General features: G+C 42.8%; 1 protein-coding gene across 1 annotated transcript in view; it reads left to right on the forward strand.

Moving 5' to 3' along the window:
* Window positions 1–8525, forward strand: part of cpped1 (calcineurin-like phosphoesterase domain containing 1) — a 33768-nt gene extending 25243 nt beyond the window's left edge. Inside the window, exon 6 of the mRNA XM_062414065.1 lies at window positions 4541–8525. Within this exon, the coding sequence (XP_062270049.1) occupies window positions 4541–4767 (227 nt within the window). The 3' untranslated portion in view covers window positions 4768–8525. The remainder of the gene's footprint in view (window positions 1–4540) is intronic.
* Window positions 8526–26369: the final 17844 nt, after the last annotated feature.

The following is a 26369-nucleotide window of genomic DNA, read 5'->3' on the forward strand; positions in this document are numbered from 1 at the left end:
TGCTTATTGTTGCAGCAAATGATAGTTATTAGTTGTTCATGGAGACTTTTTTGTTTATATAGTGTACATTTGGAGCCATATTATTGAATGAATAGTTGGAAACTCTGTTGCTTTTGTTGGTGTTTTCTGTCTTGATAAGATCAACATGCATCTCATGTCTATATGGTTTAAAAGTCGGAAACAGTGGAATAGTCTTGATCGCCCCTCGGTGGCTGACTTCAGTATAAGTCATAAACCCTCCCTCCTCCATGTTAGCAGATCTGACATGGACTAACCTAAAAAGTCAAATTATGCATCAAATTCATTTTTTCTCAAAGACGGGCTCTGTCATATGTCCCACTGATTTACTGTATGTTCAAGCTTTTATTTTTTCTGGTAAGTTTGGTTTCAGTTACTTATTCGATGCTTTATAAACAAGGTGAAACATTATGATGTACAGCTGAGACGGGCGATCGGCGGCGTGTGTGCATTGGTTGGTCCTCGATACCGTAGCTTCATCAGCCAATCAAAGCCAGATTTACACAAAGTCTTGTTTATTCAACTCAAACAGAAGTGTCACAAGACCAATTTGAGTTTCTACCAGGGTTAATGCTCATGACACCATTGACATCTGTTTATAATTTCTAATGTTAAACAGACTCAATCAGTAAAGTAATAGTAGAAAGGAAAGTCATTTAATAGCAGGGCCTTTTGTGACTTAGACCTTTTAAAGCTACAACTTTGGATGCATCATAAGTATGTGATATCCATATGGGAGAATCTCACTGCTGCTGCGTGGTGGCATCGTGCGGCGTCTGTGTGGGATGTGGATCATCAGAGACATGGCGACAGAACTCAGACGCACTGACACGTGTATACATATGCACACTCACACACTCCCACACACTATATTTGGGGGAATGATTAATCATGGCATCTTTGGGAGTTTTAGAGGAGGTTCAGAAAAAACATTTCAGCTTGAAGCAGTTCTTTTTACTCTCCCGGTGGTTTTCGGTCGTCATCGTTATTACAGGATTCATTCTTGTCTATCACTTCTTTACCATCGAGGCATCAGCGTCTTGCTCCCACTTCCTTTTACGCCCTAGAGGTGGCAAAGAAGTCTCAACCCTCTTGTGGATTGTGTACAGATCCGACAATTCCACAATCGGCATTGCCTGCTGAACCATCAGGTGATCCCATCAAACATGTCCTCAGGCTCACACTGATGTTGCTTGTTTCCAGACGCAGAGACTGAATAATATCAGATGAGCTCTGGAACTCCCACAGGACAGATAAAAATGCGTGACAGTCAGTGCTGAAGAACAACACTATAGTACACAAAACACAAACACACACATTATACTGTATGCTACAACCCCTCCATTGAAGTGATGATTGCTATAATCGATGTGTGGCCTGGCTCAGGGTTAAGCAAATACATTCAGAGAAGATGTGTCATAGAACTCCTTTTTATAATCTACTTTGACAGTCATAAATGGAGCCACGCCGGTGAGCTGGTTCAGGCAGTCAACTCGAGCTGCGCTACGCCAATCATGTGACATACATCATGTGACATACAGTACCTCACTCTCCACAACCATCTATAATACACACCCACCTCATCAGGTGGTCGATTTAAGCAGAGAGACATTTCCCATCGTCCCCTTTGCCCGCACTGCTGCAGCAGTTTTGCTACCGGTTGCTTCAGCCCCTCCACCACCCCAGCATCCACCTGTAGGCTGCAACGGGGGTTTAATGTATTTGCTGATCACTCCAATCATTGTGTAATCAAGTGGGGGAGTGATTAAGTTGGAGCCTAGGTGCCAAACAATAAACAGTCTACTGCTGCAATAAATGTTTGAATGTGAGTTGTCTGACTGACCTGAAAAAAGACACAAATAGATAAACCAAAGGAATGCACAACAAGAATTTCCTAAATCGCTGTAAAAGTGCAACAACAGCAATTTAAAAAATAAATCAATCTAGGAATGAATAACGATTCCTGAAAAAGTTCACATGCCGTAATAATTGGAAAAACACATGTAACGCAAATAGATAAATTTGTGTTCGATAATAATAGCTTTTGGCTAAATAACAGGAGGGTGGACTTCACTCTCTGCTGTCGCTGGTTTTAATTGTGAATGAATTTAGCCTGGACACATACTGGCTCAAATCATCAGTTTCAATCTACGGGAGATTAATAATGTATTGGTCCAACATGTGCAATCGTTGTCCTCACGTAGCTCAAGAGATTAATATAAATTTAGGTCACATTTGTATTCTGGTGCTGTTTGATTATGCAGAGCGGTCGACTTGATCATCCTGAGCAATTTCATGGAAAGTGAAGTCGGAGTAGAACCAGTGGAGAAAGCGTTTTTTTGGAGGGATCCTCCTTGTCTTTGTTTCGCAGATTTCTGGGACAGGCCGATGTCTTTTTCATGCACAGGCTGCAATTTATCCGCTTATGTCGCCAGTTTTCATTATTTTTTTTTGGCTGGATGTGTCTGTGGAGACGAGACAGCCAGCAGCCAGACTCCCCTCACTAGAAACACATGCAGTTAGAAAATAGAGAGCAGCTGGGTTTCTCTGCCAAAAACCTGCCTAAGATCCTCTTACCTCTACACATGCGTGCACAGTTGATAGAGTAAGCTCACACATATACTAAATAAGAATTCAGCACCTGCAGTCATAGCATCATGTGACTAACTGTAGCTCGTGCGGTGCCTGTTTGGGCTGAATGGGCTGTTTGCCTGTACTACGTTAATGCTCATTAGCCGACTTCAGAGTTCTTCCTGTCATTCGTGAGTCCTCGTCAAATAGTTCTGCTATCACTTTTTTTTTTTTATTTGCACACGAGGTTGTGTGCAGAGGTTTTTATAAATAGTCTATGGTTCAGAGTAATGTTAGAAAACTTTGTGTTCATCATACCTGGTTTATCTACGATGACGATTTCAGCTTTATTACTGCCCACGTTTGTGGCTTATGAATACCTTTGAATCATTTACTAAATTTTTTTTTATACATTGCATATTGGCTATTTCAGAGATCTGTTAAAACAACAGACACAATCTTCGAACCCAAGTACAATGTTTTTCAAAATAAAAGCTCTGCAATGTAGCTTTATATAAAGTGTTAAAGCACCAAAATGAACATTGTGCTTTTACTTCGACGATCAATTACTGTAGAGATAGCGATTCTAGATCAGCAGCCACAATTCTGTAAATTCCTGTGTCAGTCCAATATGGTGAAATAAAGAGAGGACAAATTATTAATAACAAGATATTATTGGTCACCAGTTGCCGACCAGTGCTGGAGTTGGTCCAAGAATGTAGAAGACATGCTGGACTCCGAAGACTGATGACACACTCCCCCCTCCCCTGTTTATTCAAATGTTATTAATATTGAACATACCGAGTGATACCTACTTCTCTGAAAGTCATAAACGTTTTTCCCCATAATGTAAAGAACCGGATTCACAAGCTCAGACATATTTCTCAGTCCCTACGCAGAAAATAACAACTCATTTTGCAGCCTCCATTCAAAGTGGAGCTTGTTTGCCGTGTCATTTCAAGTGTGTAGTCGTTTCAGCTGTAGTGACACCGCGTCTGTGCCGCAGGGCCGAGCGACACCAGCTCTGTTCTGTTAACCATGTCGTTTGTAATTGAAAATAAATTGAAAATTGTGCCTCCCCTAATGAAAGTTCCCTGGGTTTTTCTAAATATTTTACAACTGGAAGGCTCAAGACTCAAGAGTATTCTCTCTTTCATTCTTTCTCTAGGTCTTTTTATTTACGTGTTTCTTTATTTCTCCTTTCTGTCTGTCTCTCTTTCTTTCTCTCTTTCTGTTTCTTTCTTTCTTTCTGCCTACTTTGTCTTCTTTAGTTTTTTCTTTCTTTATCCATGTCTTGCCTTTCCTGTCCAGAAAACAGTTTGTCCAGCTGGTCTGGACTTGTGCAGTCCTAATTAATTCTATATATATGATAAACCAATAGTGATGATATTATGCTGATGCTAAGTGCATTAAAAGAACATTTTAATCTTTGTATCATATAGGAAGAGCCTGAGCTGCAGGTTCTTGTTTTAAAACCACACCAGTGGCTGTGAGGCGAGTTATTTAAAGCCTTAAATCGTCTGCTGGAGCAGACATTGACTCACTGGTATTGATCTCTAATCCTTTTGTATATACTGTGTTTTGGTCATTTCCTGCTGGGGGCTGTTAACAGTTCTGCCCGGTGCCCTTTCAGTTAGGAATACATGACAGATACAGGGTGAGACATGGTGTGAAATACATGGCATCTTAACTCTCACTTAATATTCTGACATTTGCCGGTTGTTTTTACTCTGGGTCTGGCAGGAAAAATCTCCAGAGTTCAGCTACGGTGTGAATAGCACGGCATCTTAAACAGCATGTGGCTTATTTATGGGGATATCCTGATTTTAGATAAACGACAAAAACCAAATCAAGACAAGTTAAAGCTTTTGTTTTCTCCCATGCAATGCTCCGCTTTGTGTCGTTTCTCCACTGTACCAATTCACCACATGCACTTCTCTCTCCACCGCAGGGGTGAAGGCGGTCTTCTCCGGCCATTACCACCGAAACGCTGGAGGTTGCCACGATGGCCTGGACATGGTCGTGAGCTCGGCCATTGGCTGCCAGCTCGGCAAAGACACCCACGGCATCAGGGTGGTGGTGGTGACGGCAGAAGGTGTCATCCATCGCTACCACAGCCTGGAGCAGCTTAGTGCGGGGGGCATGGACCAGGACCTCAGGAAGCTCCTTCAGGCCTGATGAAGTAGCATAAACCGGAACCGCTTGGCTTTGTTTCTTTTTTAATCACTGGCTTTATGTGGATCCTACAGATTTTAGGCCCTGTCCTTAGGGGCATACTACAGGGGTTTTGGAGATTAGGGCTAAGTCAACTCGGTCAACAGATAAGAAAGCAATTTGTATGAATGTTGAATTTGACCAATGGCCCAGTCTACAGAAAACTGACAGAAATGATACAGCATCTTATGATTAAATGAAATTGGGTTGACGTTCCCTCCACTGAATGTTTTCCTTGGATTATCTCTCGGCAGAATGGATGTTATTATCCCTTCTCCCGCTGCCCGCTGCCCTGACAGGGCCACACAGAGATCAGCCAATGTGTTCTGAGACTGTCGGCTCTTCCGTGGAGAGGCTCCACCTTTCTGCACAGTCCTCCTCCATCTGACGTAGCATTGCGCCCTCCGACACCCTGTCTGCCTGCCTGTGTGTCCGTCTGTCCGTCCGTCTGCAGTGTAACAAGTTCAAGACAATATGCTCCGGTGTCGTCAGATGTTGCCAGTGTAACTCTAAATGTATCCAACCTGTTCCATCTCAAAAGGAAGAGTCCACCCTGAGAGTTTGATCGGGGGCCTCATTTATAAAGCAGTGCGTAGGATCCATAATTAAAAGTGTAAGTTGGCCTAATAGCTGAAAATTATATAAAACCATGCACATGCACACCTATATAAAACCTCTATGCATTTTAACGATCCCATTCCAAACAGCAGGCATTATTAAATTCAAAGACAGCTGTGATATCCCGACTCTATTCAATTTAACAGGATTATTTTATTCCCTCAAGGGTCTTTTATGAGCACAGTTAATATTACACTATGTTACCTGTCAGCTAAGTGTGGTGAGGACTTGTGTTTTGGGATGTTTCAGTTCCTCCTTTCGGGGTCGGTCTGTCTGATACGGGACTCGGCTCGGCACAAAGACCTGAGATCACAGATCTGAAGAATCCATACGACTTGTTTCCTCTTAATCCTTCCATTCACGTATACTCATTACCAGTGCATCCATCGCGACAGCGTTACACAATAAGAGTGTCAGCGCAGTGTTTATGTTCACAGCAATCGGGCCGATTACTTCACACATCAGTGGGATCCTATCGTCCTCTCTCATTTGGAAACGAAACCGTAAAAGGTAGACACTATCTTTCTTTTTTTTTAAGCGGCCTCAAGTACACTTTGTGCGCTTTGTGCATTCCGTGCGCCTGACAGCACAGTTATGTTCACTGCAGGGATTTTACACACACTATGCAAACTAAAGTCGTCCCTATTGATACAAAGTGTTTAAAAACTACTCATCGTGTTTTCCGCAAATGAAGGATTTTATGACACTGCTGGTTTAATGTTTATGATAAAGTGGATCTACAATCTGCTTCAATTCACCAAGTCGCCACGTTCCCGTCTCCAAAAGGCTTGTACGTATCTGGGTCAGAGTTGGACCCAGTCGCACACGATGGGTCTGACAGATGTGCACAGAATGGTTACAAGTGAGGCCCCAGTAGAACAAGAGGAGGTGTGGACACACGCTCCAGCTTTTCAGTGTTGAACGATTTTACCTCAATTGATCCTGAAGTATCCAGCTCCAATCATAGGTGGCTTTAACAGGGACACTGACTATTGGCGTTGAAGAGAAGCATCGGTAAAAACATGTTCGGGCTGAAACAGGTTTAGGCAGACAGAGTGTTGATGTTCTGTTGTAATGAGGCTCTGCGGGGAGCAGCTGTGCAGTCAGGGAGCAGGATGACCGCTGCATCACTACAGGAAAGGGAAAAACAGGAATTTGAATCACTACAGGTTTCTTCGGAAATGTCTAAACGCCACTATTCCCCCTGACTCCGGAGACTGTCCACCCTGTTGGAGTTTTATTTACAGAACATTGACACCGGTGTTTCATGAAAAGAGAGACAGTTTTTTTTTTTTTAAACAAAACCTGTTTCAATGCCAATGTTTAATTTGTTATCAATGCCAATATTTAGTGTCACTGTTCTAACCCCCGTACGGTCAGTCTTTCTACTATTTGCCTGGTTGGCCATCCTATGCAAGCTAATCGCACCACAATAGTGTGTGTTGTGTGTGTGTGTGTATTTTAATGTTTAGCCCGGTACATGGTTTGACTAAAAGACGTGGCCCTGACTCCTGACCTCTCATCCAACTGTGAGCTGTTGGTCTGTAGCTACTCACGCAGCCCTGAGTTCAATGTCCAGCCTCAATAGTGCTGATGCGAGTCTTCCGATTTTAGTTGGCTAACTAGCGATGTTATTCTTAAGCAATATAAAATGTGAAAAAATTGACAATGTCGTTTTTTTTTTTTACGGATTTTCAAGTTACAATCCTTAAGATTTCACTCCTGGTTGAAGAAGAAATATATCTGTGGCAATATTTATAATAAAAAATGACTCAAATGTTTGCTGTCTTATTGAAGCATTTTTTGCTAAAGCCGCTGTTGGTTTTATCCTCGATGACAAACACGTGACCTTTTCATAATAAAACGCACCCCGTGTTTTGCCTGTCGATGCCACAGACGGTATATAAAGATGTGTTTCGACTTCCTCTCACTATCCAGAAATGAACACTGTAACCGCAATATTAATGTGGACGGGATTTCATTTTGAAAAAAGGGGAAAAAACATCTTCAAAAAAAATCTTTGCAGTAGAGTAGACAAGGCCTGAAACTAAAGGATTGTAACTTTCACGTCTTTTTCCTCTGTTGTGTGTTTGCCCAAATGAAAGTGTTTCATGTCAAACCTCAGATCAATTATTTTTACTCCATCACAAATATATTTCTCTGTAGTGTTGCCACATCCATTCAGTTTCCCTCAGCTTCTTGTTTATGAAGGCGTTGATCAAACCAACAGAGGGTTTCCCTCACCGTTATGAAAATGTTTCTTAAAGGTTCCAATCACCTATTTTAATGATGCTTCACAATTAAATCACACCTAATGAGTTTAACGTGCACACGTGTGAGATCCTGACACACACTGTCAAACTGAGGGCCTGGTGTCGGGCTGATACAATGTGACCCTACTGTGGAGGGCTCAGTGTTTAGTCACAGCTCCCACAGCCGAACTCCCAGTCTTTACAATTTCTGCAACAAAATGACTTTCCTCTGTGAGTCCTAAATGACTCTACTCCATTACACTTTCCACACACACACACACACTCTCTCGCGCTCGCCCTGACCGACTGGGAATGTAAGAGAGTTGTCATGGCAACCCTTTAGCAACACATCTGTGTGTGTCTCGGAGAGATACCGCGAGTGTCGGGGGGAGGAAGTGTGTGAGTGTGCGTGCGTGCACACGTCCGTCCCTGATATGGTGGCTACCATAGGTGATTTTCCATCAGCGACGCAATCGCTGACCTCATTTCACACTGACAGATTCTGTCCATTTTCCAAAAAGTCGGCATGTGATGAAAAGGGGGAGGGGGAGGGGGGGGTGGTCTGACAGAAATGGATAATGACTGTGATGTGTGAAAGACGACTCAGTCCATCTCCTTCATTTCCGGTCTGAGAAGGAACCTTATGTCCTCATCTATTTTTATGTCCTCACAATTGCCGAGCTCAGTACCATTGTGGTGTTTCTTCTGTGTGTCTGAGCATTTGTTTCAGTCCATATCTCACACGCTCTTGACCCTTTCCTGCGTTGAAATGTAATGAATTACCATACTGAGCCCCATGACTGTGACACCTCTGGCTGTATTTTTATAATAAAGGTTGATTTTATCTAATGATTCTGTGTCGTTGCGTCTGCTTGTCCTCTTCAGCACTTTAGAAGAACACGACTCGTACTGTCAAGAGGCGTCATGTGCATCAGCACTCAGAACAAGAGTGAACTCGCTGTTCGTGTTATACGTTGATACTATGGGGGGGGGACTAATGCTCATGTGGATCTACAGTCCCCACAATGCCTTGGGGGATGCTTGAGCCCTGTTTCTTTTAAGTAATTTTGTTAACATTCTGACAAAAGAGCAGAAATATTACTTTCATTTGAAAATGCTTAACTTTTGTGTTACCACTGTAACAGTAGTTTTTTAAGTTGGTAGAGAATTTTCTTTTTTCAGTGTAGAGTGGACTTGAGCTAGTCCACAGCCACATCAGCTACAGATTGTTCCCTCCGCCAAGGAGTTTGTTTTTGTCTGTGTTTCTTTGTTTGATGGTGAACGGGATTATTTAATAGCTACTGAAACGATCTCATCAAACTCTGTTGCAGGATACCACATGATTAAAGGAAGAACCCAATACATTCTGGCGCAGATTTTTTAAGAATGCGAGATGGGGAGTTTTTCAGTTTTTCGAGGGAATAATGATGGACCCTGATGAAAGAAATCAGGCATGTTTAGGGACCGCTCTTTATGAGTGTTCGCAATTTGAGGGAAGATCTAAATTAAAATCTAGATCCTGTTCACTTTTATGTGGTTTCAGAAGGGTAATAAGCGGAAATTCATTCTAGTTGTATTGCCAGGTCTAATTAGGTTTCTCACAATAGCAGCTTTTTCTAAAGCACCTTGTGAAACCCCGTTTAGAGGAATACTGTTAGTTTTCGGCCTCTTCAGAACACAGAAACATGTCAGGCTCCACAAGAAGCCTCCTCAGCTCTGCTGGCTGAACGGACGATGACAACTCTGACATGTATCCATCATTACGAAGTTCGTTCTTTTTGAAACTTTGGTAAATGAACAGATGTGGCTCACAGAGGACTTTTAGGCTCAAAACAAGGTGTAAATGACCTTGGTCCGAGTCGAATTTAATTGTCGGGGCTTACCGACACTTGGATGAATGATTTACGTTTGTATCTGTTGTTTTTTTTATATTTGAAGGAGGGATCCCCAGTTACTTTTAATACAATTTTACAATCTTAATACAATTACAATTGTATTAACTTTGGCTCCAACGCTGTTTACCCCTGAGACTCCATCAGTGTTTTGTGGACACTTCACCCACCCTTCCATCGACATAGTGATTTGAATTTTGCGGTGAACCATCCCTTCAAGGAGTTTTCCACACTTTTCTTTCGGGAGATGACTTCTATAACATTATAAACATTTCTTGTCCCTGCATCCAATCAAAGGAATCTTTCACACCAGCAACAGTATTTTGCTAATGGGGCTTTCCTTCTTTCTGAGCCAGGTCGACCAGCAAACCAATCGGAATGCGTGTTGTTGACTACATCACAGTTTGAGGCAGTCGTAGAAGAGGAACAACTTCATAGTTTATTTGTCCAAAGCCATTGCTCACAGTTTTTGCTTAGTGTGTGTGTGTGTGTGTGTGTGTGTGTGTGTGTGTGTGTGTGTGTGTGTGTGTGTGTGTGTGTGTGTGTGTGTGTGTGTGTGTGTGTGCGCATGTTTAAAGGACATGATGAAGCCAACTTGAAGCTAGGATCAAGCGAAAGGCATCGAAACTCCTGCCAAAGAAAAGGAAAGAACCGAATGTGCAGAGCTGGGAGTGTTTCCCACCAATCGGGACCTTTGTCAAATTAAATACTGAACAAAAAAAATATTATCTTGGTGGCAGCTGTTGCAGTAGTTCCTCAAACTGGCAGGAAGCGTCCTGAAGCAGCTGTGGTGCCTGAACCTAGCAATGAAACTCACCTAGTTCTCCCGTCTTTGTAAGTGTTAAGTGTTCCCATTTCGTCTTTTTTTCATGTTTTAAATGAGCATCTGGTCGTCATCGCTTGATGTTATTCCAGTCTCTCTTTCCCGAGGCACAATTAGTTTCTCCTTGCTAAATCCTGTCGCACACTTAATGTGCAATCCGCTCCCAAATTATTTTCCATTTCATGTTGTTGCTTCCTGTCTCTGTTGATGTGGCCTTTAGTCTTGTATTTTTTTTGCTGCAGAGTTGTGATGCCTCGTGCCATTTCTCTGAACGACCATGACGTCTCATTTTCTAGTTTTTCGGCAAACAATCGATACTACAATAATAATAAAAAAGTCATCACAAGATGGCAGCTGCCTTAAGGTCAGCGAGGTGACCTTTGCTCCCTGCCCTCGCTCCTGCGGGAGAGACTTATTCTACCGTGACAGATGAAAGCTACTTCCTGTTTATTGATCCAGAACACTGTCGCAGTGTCCTCCAGTGCTCACAGACATAGAAGTACAGATATACACACACAAACACACACACACAGACACACACCTAGACACACAACCGTCTCTTTCATCAGCTGCCAGGGTGTAAAATCCCCAACACTGATGTTTTTTCCTAAGCGTTTTTCCTCATACAAGAGCGCACTTCAAGCATGTGTGGGAGACTGGGGTCATAGATCGGCAGCTTTTAAACACACACGAGAGGCCTGATGCGCAGCTTGATGGCATGAAGGGGATGTTAACATTTCAAAAGTGCTGGTTTAAATCACCAGAGACACAAACAAGTGCTTTTCCTGTGTTCGCTTGACTGTTTTGGTTCCTGGAGGAGTCCGAGGAGCTGTGGTTACACGGTGGAGAGGCAGCAGCAGTCATCAGGTCTTCTCGGCTGGTGTCAGTGGAGAACTTGGGGTAAAGCGACTGGTGCAAAAAGCAGTGGAGAACGGCACCTTTCAAAGTTTTCAACCTCACAACAATGACAGCCCAGGCAGCTCCTGTTGTTGGAAAATCTTTACACAATTCAAATCGTCTGCAGGATAATGCTGGAGGACTTAATTCCACTTTTTGTTTGGTTCACTCAAATTACTTCACGCCAGTCTGGAAGGACTCACAGTAAATGGGAGATTTATGCAGTAAACAATGTCACCACTGAGAGCTTTATCAAAAATTATACCCAAACTCAGAATTGCTTTCTAAACGGATTTGTGTAGTTATGGCATAATTCTGTGATATGATTATCAGCTTAAGTGGAAGCGTATACTTGAATGTCATTGCGGCGGCTCTGCTCCCAAGACGTCACAGTGTTTATTATGAAGCAGTAAATCTCAATACATGGCAGCTTGAGTTAGAAAACCTGAGGTAAGCTTATATTTGTTCAGGTGGAGACATATGATGACATATTTCCCAGTGTGTAATTGACTTTGCATGTTTTAGGGACAATAAATGGGGAAGAGAAATTGGAGATTTTGCAAAGTAAGTCATGATATGAAATCATAATATTAAGTTCCCTCATGAAACCACATTTAAAGTCACTGTGAAAACTAATGAACAACATTTCTTATTCAAGTTTCATGGTAATCCGTCCTGTAGATTTAGCATATTCCTGCTAATTAACAAACAAACATGATGAGAATAAAGTCAAAGTTGTAATGTGTGGTATGTGACATTTTGGAGGGGACAAAGATGTGTTAAAATGAGGAATGAGGAACATCTCGTTAAATTATACCTTAGTGTTGTAGTTTCACAAATAAATAAATACTTAAGCGTTTTCAAAGTATCAAAACTTTGAAAAGATTGAGTAGAGAAGATTGTGTGTATTCTGAAGAGAGAACCACATGAACTTGGAGGAAATCGCCTCTTTAGTTGAGGAAATGTTTGTTGGTGGTTGACTCGAGAGTTTTTGATAGTTTATCCAGAAACAATGTGATTGGTTCACGATTTTGGATCCAGAGGGAGTGGTTTGAAACATTATAACTTTTTGGGGCCCAAGCACTGACAGTGGGAGGCCCTATTGAAATTGTAATGATAATCATTATTATTATTATTATTATTATTATTATTATTCAGGCAAATGAATTGGCTTTTTGAGGGCTTTAACATGCTCAAATTCTTACCAAAATTGGCAGAAAGTTAGAAAGTGGTGAAAATTTACTTTCCACTTGAATTGCAATTATTTTGGAAATATTTCGACCTTCTCGAATTCTCGAAATGCCTTTTTACTTCTTTTTGGGCCTCCAACCATTTGTCTATTTAGCTGCTAAATACTATGTATGTTCACAAGCTTGGCACTAACTTAGTGAATTTTAAAGCCACTCAAATCTTATGTCAACTGGGCAAACACTGTCTCCTGAGGGCATGATGGAAGGTTTAAAGACAGCTACTAAAGGAACCTTAGTGAGAGACTGTTTATTCCATGTCAATTTCCAAACTAGGAATGAACATAAAAGCAGAAAAAAAATAGAATTGTAGAATATCACCAGAGAAAGTCCATTACATGTAATGCAATGAATAAAAAATGTATGTACAAGGACAATGACACACATACAGGCACATGCAGTTCTATCTCTCTCACACACACACACACACACACATTGGGCCAGGCTCCAGTACCACCACCCTGTCATTTCACCACACAGTCCACAGGTGTTGGGGGGGAAGCAAATGAAAGTTGGCGTATTGAATCATGGCCTGACGTCAGGGTGCCACCCCTCCTGGCTGCGGGCCCGCTGACATAGCAAGCCATCTGGGCAGCAGAGAGCCGGCGACAGGCCCATCCATCGCTGTGCCCTGTCCTCTGGGCTGGCAGCCAGCGAGACAGACTGGGAGAGCTGGCGAGGACCAGCGCTCCTCGCTCGCTCGCCAATCTGGAGCATGTTTTGATGATTCTAGCATTCAGTGAGGTCAGAAATGCCCGTGATTCACTGTATTTAATGCAGCGGGGTGGATTCAGCCACATTGACTGACATGGTCACAGATGTATCCCAACTGTTGCCTTAATAATATAAATAATACCTTATATTTTCACATAAATATGTATTTTTTATTGTCCCTCAACAGATAATTAAGAAATTGCTGTGATATCTACATAGGTTATTTTACAAACCTTAATCTGAAGTCAATGCAGCATTGACGAATGAAAACCAATGGATTCGTAAATTCAAAATCTACGAACCTTTTTTTCTCCTGCTTTCCAAAGCATTTTCTTTTCTCCATCACACGCAACAATCCCGGCAATAAGCCTGTGAGGGAGATACTGCTAATGGAAGGGTGACGTAGAAGTGACAGCGAAAGGGACGTAGGAGGGTTTAAATACCTTTCGGCTATAGGTTAATCATGGTTGACAGAGAATTCCGTGCACATAACTTAGTGAGTTCACTGTTCATAATTGGTAGGTGGAGACAGCGTGGGATGAGAAAATTAAAATGGTAATTGTCTTGCTGCAATTACCATTTTTTTTTTGTTAAATGTCACACTGGAGCGTCCAGTCCACCATTATTGTTAGTTACGACCATAGACTGTACATAAAGATGGACGACACAGCTCCACTTTCTCCCAGTATCCAGAGAAGAAGCCAAAACATCCAGACTGCTGCCGTTCTAGCGCAGTAGCGAGTGGAGCCTTGGAACCAAGGTACAATCTGGGGAGAGACGTTGGTCTAGTGGCAGAAACTTGGACTATGGGCAGAGAAGGTCTCTGGTTCGTCTCTGGTTCGACTCCACGGAGAAACAACAAAAAGACGAACCTGGATTGATCTGTCCAAAAATCCAAGAGGATTCTCCCTACCCTGTCAAGTGCCCCTGAGCAAGGCACCTTACTCCCCCAACATCTGCTCCCCGAGGGCAATACATGGTCGCTCACTGCTCTGTGTGTTGTTGAGATATCTATGTTTCTCTGTATCTTGTGACTATATTTTACCTATATCCTGTGAATAAATATTAGCTGCATAATCTAGATAATCAATAATGCTTATGCTACAACTGTTTCTTTTCTTGGGATGATGTCTATCTTTTTGACTCAGACACAGGGTTTGCACAACAGGCACAGGTTCTCAGGAAGAGAGAGGTCATGCCAGAATTAATACAAAGAGGTGTTTCATGAAACGTGGTGAGAAAAAGATATGAAATCCTCCTCTCTGTCTAATCTGTCTCTCTCTGATGTAGCAGGCTCCCTGTTGGCCAAGGCCACAGTAGTGGGACACCTGGTCAGTTGAAAGTGATGTGCTTGCAAAAAACTGCACTTTGAGGAAACAGTATACATCTGGCCAATAAATGAATTCTCTCAAAGAAAAAGAACCGCCTCTGTGCTGCCCCCTTTGTCTGTATAAATACTGTGGACTTAGGATGTGGGGGGCTTCTTCTCGACATGATCCAATGAACCTGGTGACGTGTCCGGCAGAACCCCAGAGACTCTCTGTAAGTATTTCATTGTTTTACAATAAATGTTCAATTTCCAGAACTTCATGTATAAGTGTCTAATTATTCCTTCTCAAATCCTGGATCAACAAACACGCTTGTCCAATCGCCGGAGGCGAGGTCAAATTTAGTGCCTGGCGACGACAGTGTCCTGCACAAGATGGGTCAAAAGCAGAGATTAAATTTCCCTACCTGCATGAGTGTTCCTTTGCATGTCTGTGCATGTGTTTGGGACAAATAAATGCATCTTAATCAATACACTGGCTTGACCGATCATGAGTGTAATAAAAAAAAAAAAACTCACTGGAAAAAATAAACGCTTCAACAAAAAGTGTGATCTGAGCTACCTGAAATGAAAACTTCCTTGCCTCGCCCTTTCCATCAACAGGATCCCACGCACAGATGTATTATTACCAGCGGCTGTGGGGCCTGTGAAGATTACAAAAAAACAAGTTGTGTGTATCTGTTTCCTCAGATGAAAAAAATAATTTAAACACACTTTTAGTATGGACTCACTGTTGTCGTGATTTCTACAGTGTCCTGGATTGCTTGTTTTTAAATGTTGGGTACAAATCAACCGCTGTTATCAGTTTGGTCCAAAACACATTTATACTTGTAATTAAACTAAATATATTCATCTTTTGGATCCTTATTATTTCTGGCTGACAGCTACGGGCTCTAATAATCAGATGACTTACTCCACGGCTCTTATAACACCTAACTTGACTTGTAAACAACCTTCACGTCAACATCCAGCAACCGCCTTAATTACAACCAGGAAATTCAAAAATGTCCTAAAAGCTCAGAATCGACACACAGACCCTTCATGCCTCCTTCGACACCAATATTTCACGATATTTCATCCCAGATTTATCGAGCATACTGCCACATGAATAGACCACCACACTGTCAATTCACAGTAGCCTCACACAGGCAACTGTGCAATCGTACAGCCAGTAATGTGAACACTCGCAAGTTGGGCCCATGAGTGTCTTTCCATCTCCGCTATCCACCCAGTATGACGTGAGCACAACAACAGGAAGTGAGCCATATGTCCGTAACAGTCAGTGGTTCCATGAGTCGTCAGTGTGTGGCTCTGGACGTGCCCACAGCACAGGAAGAGATACTGTTCAGTGTCTACCAACCAGAACTTTGGGAAACGCGTGGAAGTCCATCTTTGCTTCATAAAACATCTGAAAACAAGAATTGAATACTTCCGCAGCATGTGTGCGTCTAAAACGATGACACCACCTGTCCCCTGTCCCATCTCTCTGCAGAAATCCCTTTCCCATCATGCCTCACTCTGTTGTTGGAGCAGACAAATTGGTGGACAAACTTTTTTCTTCTGTCTGTTCTCTTTTTAGTCACACACACAACAGAAGGCTCCCTGTGACATTTACCCACAATACCGTTCTTCACACCACCACCGACTGGACTCCCACTCTCCCGAAGTGAAGATGGAGGTTTGTTTTCTAAAGTTTTTTTGGACGTTTCGACACGTCTAGCCACACACAGACAAAAAGAATGGCCGAACGCTGTAATTCACATTACGTTGTGTTACGTGTCGGTGGCAAATTGGCATGAAGAGAAGTGTCATATAAACTGCTGGCTGCCTCTGAATTGTGAAACATCCACTATGATTGAGGCTATGCGCAAATATTTTTTAACCAAACGCCAGAAATCAACACCTTTCACCAAAGTTTATAAATAAACCCAAAATATGTTGGCTCCGTAAACCGAGCGTTGTGCCGATGTGCACCCCTTTTCGCGTAACGTGTGTCCATCCGATGTGGGAACTTGACGCGGTCTCCTGCGATTCCTGTGATCACAACACCACAGTTATACGGTAAAGTTAGACCCGTTGCCAAAAGGATGCCACCCACTGAAGAGCACCAGGAGCCAATGTTAAAGATGTCCGCACTTTCACACATAACTGTATTTATATTAACATGAACAAATGGAGCCTTCAATTTTTGCTCCACAGTTACAAGCCCATCCACTGAAACCACATAGCTAGAGCCAACAGAACTCCACTGTGGTCTCCATCAGGGTCACATTATTTCAATCAAACCACTATTTGCATTATTAAAAGGTGAATTGAATCCGTCCCAAAAACATTTGACTTGCAAGATATTTGTTGACATTTCACACACCTTTTAATTTGCTTACATACAAGTCAATTAAGGCATAATGGCAAAATATAAACCATGATTTCAATAAAGAAACCTAACCTAAAAACACCTCAGTAACAAATGTAATTTCCTCTGATCTTAGACACATTAGCAATGTAGCTCTAAGGATGCCAAGGTTGGTATATGGGTCATTCTGTCCAATAGGGCCACACTGAAAATGCAATCTAAAACAAATTTCCATCTATGGATTGCCATTAAATTTGCTACAGACATTCATACTCCCCAGAGGATTTGATGGTGACATGACTTTTCCTCTCATGCCAGATCACACAGTTGTATTTGCGGATTTTAGTGAAATGTTTATTGAATAAATTGCAATCAATTACACTATAGACATTTATATTCATTAATCAACTCTGATGATACCTTCACTTTTTCTCTAGGGCTATTGTCAAGTCAGTCCTTCTGCCTGACATCAGTGTTCTAGCATTATCACTCATATGTATCAATTCACTTCCCCAATCACACAAGCTCTTTTGAGAGTGTGATGTCACATTGCAATATGCACTGCATTAAGATTGAATGTTGCACACAAAACGTTTGGGTAAAATGTTTGATACTTTTTACCCTCAATGGTTTCCAAAAGTAAAGGAGGACCACAAAGGTATTATCAAACTCTTGAAGATTTAAGTTTCCTCTTTTGGAGGTTGCAGACTCAAAGGAAGTGGCCTTCTTCGGCGCATAGACTGGGAATACTGAGCCGAAATGAGACAGTCTGGTCTACGGAGGATTTCTTAGATCTGTGTCACCTGCTTACTGGCCTTACTGCTATCAGGACAGCTGTTCAGTTGAGTTGAAACCTGATACGTAGATTAAAGTATCAACATTGGACGTCACATCGTTATCTCGCCATTATATCGGTGAAAACAAGTTCCATCACTGAAGTGCCACGAATCCTGGGATTGTTTGGCCCTCGAAGGATCCACCCGTTCGGTTCCTTTGATTCTCAGGGATGGAAGAACGCAGTTGTTTGGAGGAACCTTTTGAAATGGTAGAGCCGGCTAATCACGTCGCTGTGACGCAATCGATCTTCAAATGCAGCCTCTGAAGGATGCAGCCCCTGGGACCCAGGTGGTACTACATGTGAGTACTGACTGAAGTATCCAAATCCAGACACAGCAAGCATTATCATGTTAGCAAGCTGAAGTTAGCATTAACCTGGTTATTTTACTCTTAATATTACCGTGTAGAACCTATTCAACACAAGCTTAAGTGTGATATTGTTCTTTTAAGGAGATTACTTTGCCTTCATCTACAGAAAAGGGTCAACATCGTTTTCGGATTTATGTGCTTTGTCGGTTTTGGCGACTATCCAAATCGTTATTTATACTATGAAATGTAATCTGATATTTTTAGTTTGCTCATCATTCTGTTCCTGATGCGTGTGAAATAGCATTGAAGCTGCAACAGAGTAATTATCTATAATCCCACAGCATGTTCTGTGGCTCCTGTTTGAACCAATAGGCATGATGGATTCATGACATAACACAAGTAAACAACATGACAAATTAAAAGGAAAACGGAGCCAGATACCGAAATGTCCCCCTTCCACTTCTCCCTTCTATAAAGCCAAAAAATCCTACATGGATTTGTCCCATACTCCCAGAAGATGGGTCGCGTCATTAACCAGAGATATTGTCCTATTGATTTATTTATCTTTTCATCCTTTTTCATCAACAGCAGACCTGGGTGTATTGATGACTTCAAATGGGGTTGTGCTTCATGAGAAGGGCCCATGGGAGCAATCCCCCACTCGTGGTATTCACAACCTCAGAAGTGACTGAATGCACTAAGCTTATTTTTTTAGTTTTTATTAAATAGTTTTCTAAAACGTCTGAAGAAAGGGATGATATTTTCCTTTATCGTTAGGCCTTTTCGTTATGGCTCAGCTCACCTAGCCTCTGTGGTAAGGCGCTGATGGTAATGTCCACATTAGCGTCAATTTTTCCGATGCCTAATAGCTGCTTGGACAGTGAACGCACCGTGCACACGACTTCCCACCTAGTAACCCAGCAGCTCACGAGTTCCACTTGAAGGCAGCACATTTTGCGTAATGGTAGTTGGAGTATGCCCTGCTGACTTTGGAAGTTCAGTTTTCCTGCAGGCCATCGCCGGCCGACTTCTTCGAGCCAGAAGAATAATTTGCAGTGTGACACAGTGGCCACTTCCCACTGTCAACGCAACTGTTTCCCCTCATGGCTGCGTCGCTTCAATAAGACCCCCGAGGAGCAGCCGAGTGTAACAGCTGCATAGACGGCGCATGAACATGGCCCCAAACCGCCTGCTATCCCCGGAGAGGAGACAGCACACACACACACACGCACATGAACACACACAAACACAACACACACACAATCACACATTACCGCAATTACACAACGCACAAACATTCTGAGAAGCGTGCATGCACAGGTGAAGATGACATACATTATATTTACTATATACACTCTGATGCTGGCTAGTGTGGTACATTTTCCTCATACAAACACACACAAACACACACACACACACATACACACACACACACACACACACACACACACACACACACACACACACACATACAGAGTGTGAAGTTAGGTTGATATTCTGCCTGTCAGTCACCGCTCGCTTAGCATGCTTTAGCACATGACAGCCCATCTGCATGCCATTACTGTGGGTTTCAACACTAATGGAAGCCTTTTCACCGAGCAATAAACTGTGGGGGAACATTAGCAGCCAAGATGCAGGCTAACAACATACTAAACTGACGGGTGCAGACACGCTGCGTATCGCTGAGAGTGCCTCGGGGGCACGGCGGAGCGACACGAGGCAACAATCACTCTAAATATTAATATTCCTCAGTTTCGCAGGGAAGGATGAAAAAGAGGAGGAGGAGGAAGAAAGCCCAGGCTTAATGTAGGAACGCACTCGCCCCTTATATCCTGAGGAGAACCTCAATCAAGAGGAACACGTAGAAAACACAAGGGGGACGGGACACACCTAGGTGGTTATACATACGCTCACACACATAATGAATTACCCAATACCAAGAAGTACATGTTACTCTCTCTTTCCATATGCAAGAATACTGTACAGATCTACAGCTTCATAACGCCACGCAGAAGGGGAGGGGGGGGGGGGGTGATCGTCCCTGAGTCTACCTCAGTCTGCCCTCCACCTTCTCTACTCTTCTCATCTCATCTCATCTCATTATATACCGACCCACTGTCCATCCCTTTACTGGCTATACCAGCCCCATGCACAGACTTTACCACTTACATATTCTTATATACTTATATTGTTTTGTTTGAACACTTGAACACTTTCCTACTGGACACTGACACAATCATTGCATTCTGTACCATAGGGTCAGACCCATTCCTGTATCTGTAATATGTTCTCCCTATGTATATGTGATTTATGTATGTATGTCGATGAGGTGTATAAGTGTATAACTGCTGGATGACATAAGTTTCCCACAGGATTAATAAAGTATCTATCTATCTATCTATCTATCTATCTATCTATCTATCTATCTATCTATCTATCTATCTATCTATCTATCTATCTATCTATCTATCTATCTATCTATCTATCATGTATACACACTAACACCTATATATATATATATATATATATATGAATAGAACACCTTGGGTTTCGAAATAGGTAGAGGTAGCCCTGATTTCCGAACAGCGTTTGAAATCATGTTATTTTGTTGTTATTTTTTTTATGGATACAACCTTCTCATGTAGCGGTCGCAGTGATTGCATTTGTCTAGGGGCGGGGCCAAGGGGACACTGGCCCCAGCTGAAATCTGATTGAAGTGCCCCTGTCCTATCTGTAGTTTTTTCAAAACCAACAATAATAACAATAATAGATGAATAATTCAAGGCGGCTGGCTGACAGACTGGAGATATATGATGAATTCAAATTTACACACAGCTTTTTTGAAGTGCACCATGTTCAAACACGTGTTCAGCGGTGCTCAAAGCTACGGAGCTCCCACTGAAGGATGAAAGACTTAAACGTGCACCTGACTGAATCAGAAGCCGTGCATGAATGTAGAGCAGATAATAGGCTCCTCTGTGTAAATTGTGTCCCATTCAAGGCCCCGGTTATAAAACAATCCTAGATCCACCACTGATTTAAGGAGCGTTTCAGTGAAGATGTGCATTGTTATGCCGCTTTCCAACGATTGTCTGCTTCAGGCTTTTCCACCTCACCTCTGGCCATGACCGTTCTGAAACACTTCAGAGTTGCTTGTGCAAAGCATTGTATGAACAGGTTCGTTTTGAGCAAACTGACACGGAAAAATCATTTTCAGTGGCTCTGGAAAGCCATTACTTTGATTAGTTTGAGCCTTTGTTGAGTTGTAGCCACTTTGGCAGATTACCGTCCTGCTATCTCTGTAGCACTTTGAGTTGTGGACTTTTATTTTTAGCACAAGAATTCAATTACCCAAGTTTGTTCCAGCATTTATATGATGGATGAAAAAAGAAAATTGTTTTACAACATTACTTCAATTGGTGACCCACACCAGGTTTGAGGTACCGTAACTAAATGTATAACTTTAATTTGAATTTGACTATTTTTAACACGCAATTATAAACAAATTAAGACTGTAAACACTCGCAGGTGGTTGATTCATTTACAGTGATGCCTCCGGATTGCCCCTCATATGTTTAGGGCCGTGATTGCATGACTTTTACATGTTGACATTCGAATTTAATCCGCGCTTGTAATTATCCACCACAAGCAAGAAATAGAAGCGGAGCGATTAAAACCGGGAAATCCAATCAAACATGCCTCTTATGACGGTGAACATTCCCTGATGAGGTGGTGGCTCCACGTTTGCGATATGATGCAGTTACAATTACCCCCCCGCACACGTCCACGCACACGTGCTGCTACACAGGCCCACTCTGGCGCACGCAAACACACGCATACACCAACACAACAGTACTAATTAATCCAGATATCTTTTCCCACACAGGATATCCTTGGCTTTCATCCCCTCCTCAATTAGAGAGGAACTTCCTACTGTTGTGTTAGTATTTGGATTAGGAGGAATTATGGGGGGAATGCTAATGTTTGGAATCCTCCTTTCGCCTTTGAGTGCATCACCTGCTTGACAGCCATCTGGCTTTTATAGAGAGAGGTGTGTGTGAGCGTGTACGGGAAGAAGTGTTTATGCAGCAGAACTTTCACCGTGTGGCTCCATCTGCGCTTTAACACACGGCCTTCATGCAGGCCTCGGATCACTCCCCCCCGACTGCCCTTCTTCTTGTTCTCCTGACCAGAGATAGGTCAAAATGAGAGTAAGCGATTCTTCAGATGTTTTCTGTGTGAACTCTGATCCTGTCTCTCATGTCCTCTCGGAGTCAAACATCATAGCTCTAAACCTGATTGTCGATAATCACATAGAAAAACGATGTACAACCTCCCATTTTCTCTCTTAGCGGCTAAGCCTGGCTGACCTGAATACAAATCAGCCATATACTAAGGGTCTGCTCACATGTTAACTCGTTAAATGAAGAATAAAGTGCTTTCAGTGCATTGCTACAACGGCTCCTGTAGCTGACTCCTCAAGGCTCTCACTGTTGAATCACTCGTATATAGATAGAGACAAGATTAATTGGGAACTACACACCCACACGGGTCCTTTCAGTCATTCTGAGTTAGACTTGTGGTTCAGCTATTCAGCTATTATTGTGTGAAGACACCAGACTCCAAGTCAAATAAAACACGTACAACTTAAAGCTGCTTTCAGACATACTTATGTAACTACGGATAATCTCCTGATAATCTCTGGAGTGTCTGTATCTGAGTAAAAAAATAAAAAAGATTCCTCGGAAACAGAATAAATATTTTACATCCTTCCTCTGACTGCTGCGCCACCCCTCACCTGAGAAAAGAATCTCCCGCTGTGTTTTAAAAATGTAATATATATAAACCAATCCTAACACATTGCAAAAAGGAATATTGATGTAGTTAGTTTGTGTTTGATGAGACAATGAGACATGTATATTTATCCTTTTTACATTTTATCCGAGTCTGAAAGATTACTCTCCGTTTAAAAACATATTACTGAAGCATATATATAGTGTCTTTGTGTATATTTTCCGTTACACAACTTTTTTTGTGGGTTTATGACGTACAAGTTCCTAAAGAGGTAAGAAAATCAAATGGTTACACACACAAACACACACACACACACAAGACGTTGGCCACTCCAGGACACCACTGGTAGAGATTAAGTCAGCCTTGGAGCTGCCTTGATCTCTGCCCCTCCTGTTTGGTTCTCTCTTGTTCCTCCTCGCTCCTCTGTCTGTGGTCGAGGAAGAGCAGCATCACGGCTTCGAGGTGTGCCGCTCGATAACGGGCCCTCGGCTCTGTCAGGATTTAGGGTTTATTGGTTTATAGAGAGAGAAAAAAAAAGTGTGTCCGCAACATCAAACGGATGCAACAGACTATGCCGGGTTGAAAAAAAATGACTGCGGTTCTCCTATGATCGGCCATGAGAGTGAGTGAGATATGCAAATGTCTCCTGAAAACTCTGCATGTGAGTCCCTCTGCAGTGTGGCTATTCCTCTGTTTGCGGATGATTCTGAATCACACAAACACACAATCCCTGATTCACTCAATATCTTTTTTCGACAATATTCTCACTTAGCAGGCCTTATATGTTTCCTTAATTTTCTCTCTCACACACACACACGCACACACACACACACACACACACACGCAGGTCTTTAGTGCCTCACTGACAGCCACTCCCGCCTGTAACATGTCTCCCCTGTCACCTACTGACACCATCCTCCAAAACCTCCAGCCTGTCAGCCGCCCTTGAATTATTCATCTAATTTGCCCGTTTGCCTAAGAGAGCCGTTGTATTACTTTTCCAAACATTACGGGCAAGAAAGATTTGTTTATCTGTCTCTGTGTGTCTCACTCCTTCACTTCCCCGTAATGGTCTTTGCCTCTCCCCTCTCATCTCCCCCCAGCTCCCCCCCTCTCCTCTTTTCCCTTTTGTCATCTTTTCTCACAAACGCGACGTTCCCCCCCCTCTTTATTGGCATCCGTTGTCACGGCGATTCGCTGAAGTGGATGTGACAGTCAGCCGGCGTTGTTCATGCCTCGTATAAAAGCCATACATTTTGCCTCAAAATAATTTTTCCCATCAAATTTCTTCTGCCTCTTTTGCATGCTGTGTTGGACCGTGAGGGAGAGTGTTTTTCCTCCCTGTTATAATGTTCAGTCCATTGTTTTGTCAGTGATAATATATGCAAATTGCCGACGTGGAAAAGAAAAAACATAGGCCTCTTTGCTTCTGGTAATCAGCTCCCACCATTACGTAAACAGAGAAGTGACTTGCACGCGTGTCATTACAGTCAAGCATCACAGAGGATGCTTGACTGGTGCTGCTTGACCCCGGCTCCGAGTGGCAAAAAATGCTCCTCTCCCTCATCTATATTTCAGTGCGCCGGGGGTGTTCATGCAATAATCTCAATTTGCGAACATGCAGCCGCGTCACTCGGCCATTACCGGGCACCATAATCTTTGGTCACATTCCACTACGGTGCTGAGGGAACAAGGGTCATGACAGCCGATCATAACACATCCTGCCTAAAGCAGCCGTCCTCTGTGCCGCCGGAGGACTTTTATTTTTGCTGAAACTCAGCTCAGCCGGCACCATTTTCTTTTTTAGCATCGTGACTGCTCTTAGCGCTAAAAGGCTTTTCAGTGAGTCATGCGTTTCACAATGTGACCCCCCCCCCCCGAGTTGGCTGCTTTAACCTCAGGTGCAATCAAAGAGTTTTTTGGTGCTTGGCCCATTACACTTACAATATGGCGCTGTGCATATGTGATATTATTCATAACAAATTGCAGTGTTTGGAATGGGCTGTTGGCTTGTACTGTGGTGCTGCTGCTGATTCCAGTAATAGTGAACCTGCATTAATTTAGCCGGTGCGAGTAAAGACCTGCTCCTGTTCACCTGTTTTTTCAAATTTCGGAGGAGCTCGAATCGCGGAACCCAGACCCCTGAATTGGAGAATCAGTTGGCGTGATCATCCCAGCGCCATCACTTATGTGGCATCCCAGCCACTGCTGCTGATCGCCAGATTTTCTTTATATTGAGCGTATCCAAAATTGCACGGAATTCAACACTGCGCTTCCTCGGCCCCTTAACAATTAACATGCCAAGTGTGAAGCAGATGAGATAAGCGGTTTTCGAGATATGCGTTCCACAGAGAGAAAACAGATGTCCTCTTCTGGCAATGGTAAAGGAGACAATCACCTTTTTTAAGCAGGTTTTATATAAAACACTGTATACCGTCTAATTAGGGTGTAAAAGAGAAGTAACTAGTTTACCAGTAGAGTGAATAGTCCAGCTCTTTATCACCCAACAAAAACCTGGAGGTTCCTGCTCCCTGATGAGAAAAGGGAATACATTTCTTATCATCTTATAAACACTGAGATTGATGGGAAGTTGACTTCCAGAGTTATGTCATCCGAAGCGGGATACCCCCATGACAAAACTAAGTGTATTTCCCCAAAATGTTGAGCTGCCCCTTCAAAGAGTGCGCCTATTAACCTCCAGAGGCTTCTTGCTTGGCCCTCGGAGCCTGGTTGGCTCCAAGGCTTAGCCCTCCATTTACAACAAACCCTGGTGCATCTCTCTTTTCCTAATGAGGGCTGGAGGGATGTTATCGGGCCTTCAGCTCTTTTTCTCTTCTCTCTCTCTCTCTCTCTCTCTCTCTCGCACTCATTTCCCTCCTACACTGCAGTCAGGCAGGCAGTGTTAAGTATCTCATCTTGTTTTATCCTCCAGCCTGCCATCAATTTCAAGCTGTTCTCCTCTCATTTACAGCTGTGCCACACCATCCACGGTACCAGGATGCACATCAGCTGCCAAAGTGTGCACTTTTCCTCCTGCCGCTCGGTGCAAAGAGGAGCGGGTGGACGTTTTTTTTTTTCTGGCCTCAATCCTTCACGGGCCAACCGTCCGTGGAGACATGCTGGTTCCTCCAAGCACATTTATGCATCATGTGATTCAATTTCATGTACCACCGACCTGTAATAATAGAGGGATCAATTTTGTGTAGCCTTTCTTTCCCCATTTCAGTTTGTTGTGAGCCCTAAAGGTGTCGTGTTACCGCTCCATCCCAACTGCCTGCTTCACGTTCTCATCCCAGCATGAGGCCGCTTATTGACTTCCAGAGGAGGAGGGATGGACACAAATGTTCTCATGCACACTGCAACACAGGCAAGACGTCTGAGATGCAGGGGTTTGCAAAACAAGTGCTCCGCTGCTCCCTATTGGCTTCTGCATGACAGTGCATCACTTTAATCCTCCAGTCACTTTTGTCTATGTGTTTAGTTTAGCTGTAACACAGTGAAGA

Source organism: Platichthys flesus, chromosome 20, assembly GCF_949316205.1.
Source record: "Platichthys flesus chromosome 20, fPlaFle2.1, whole genome shotgun sequence".
Lineage (NCBI taxonomy): Eukaryota > Metazoa > Chordata > Actinopteri > Pleuronectiformes > Pleuronectidae > Platichthys > Platichthys flesus.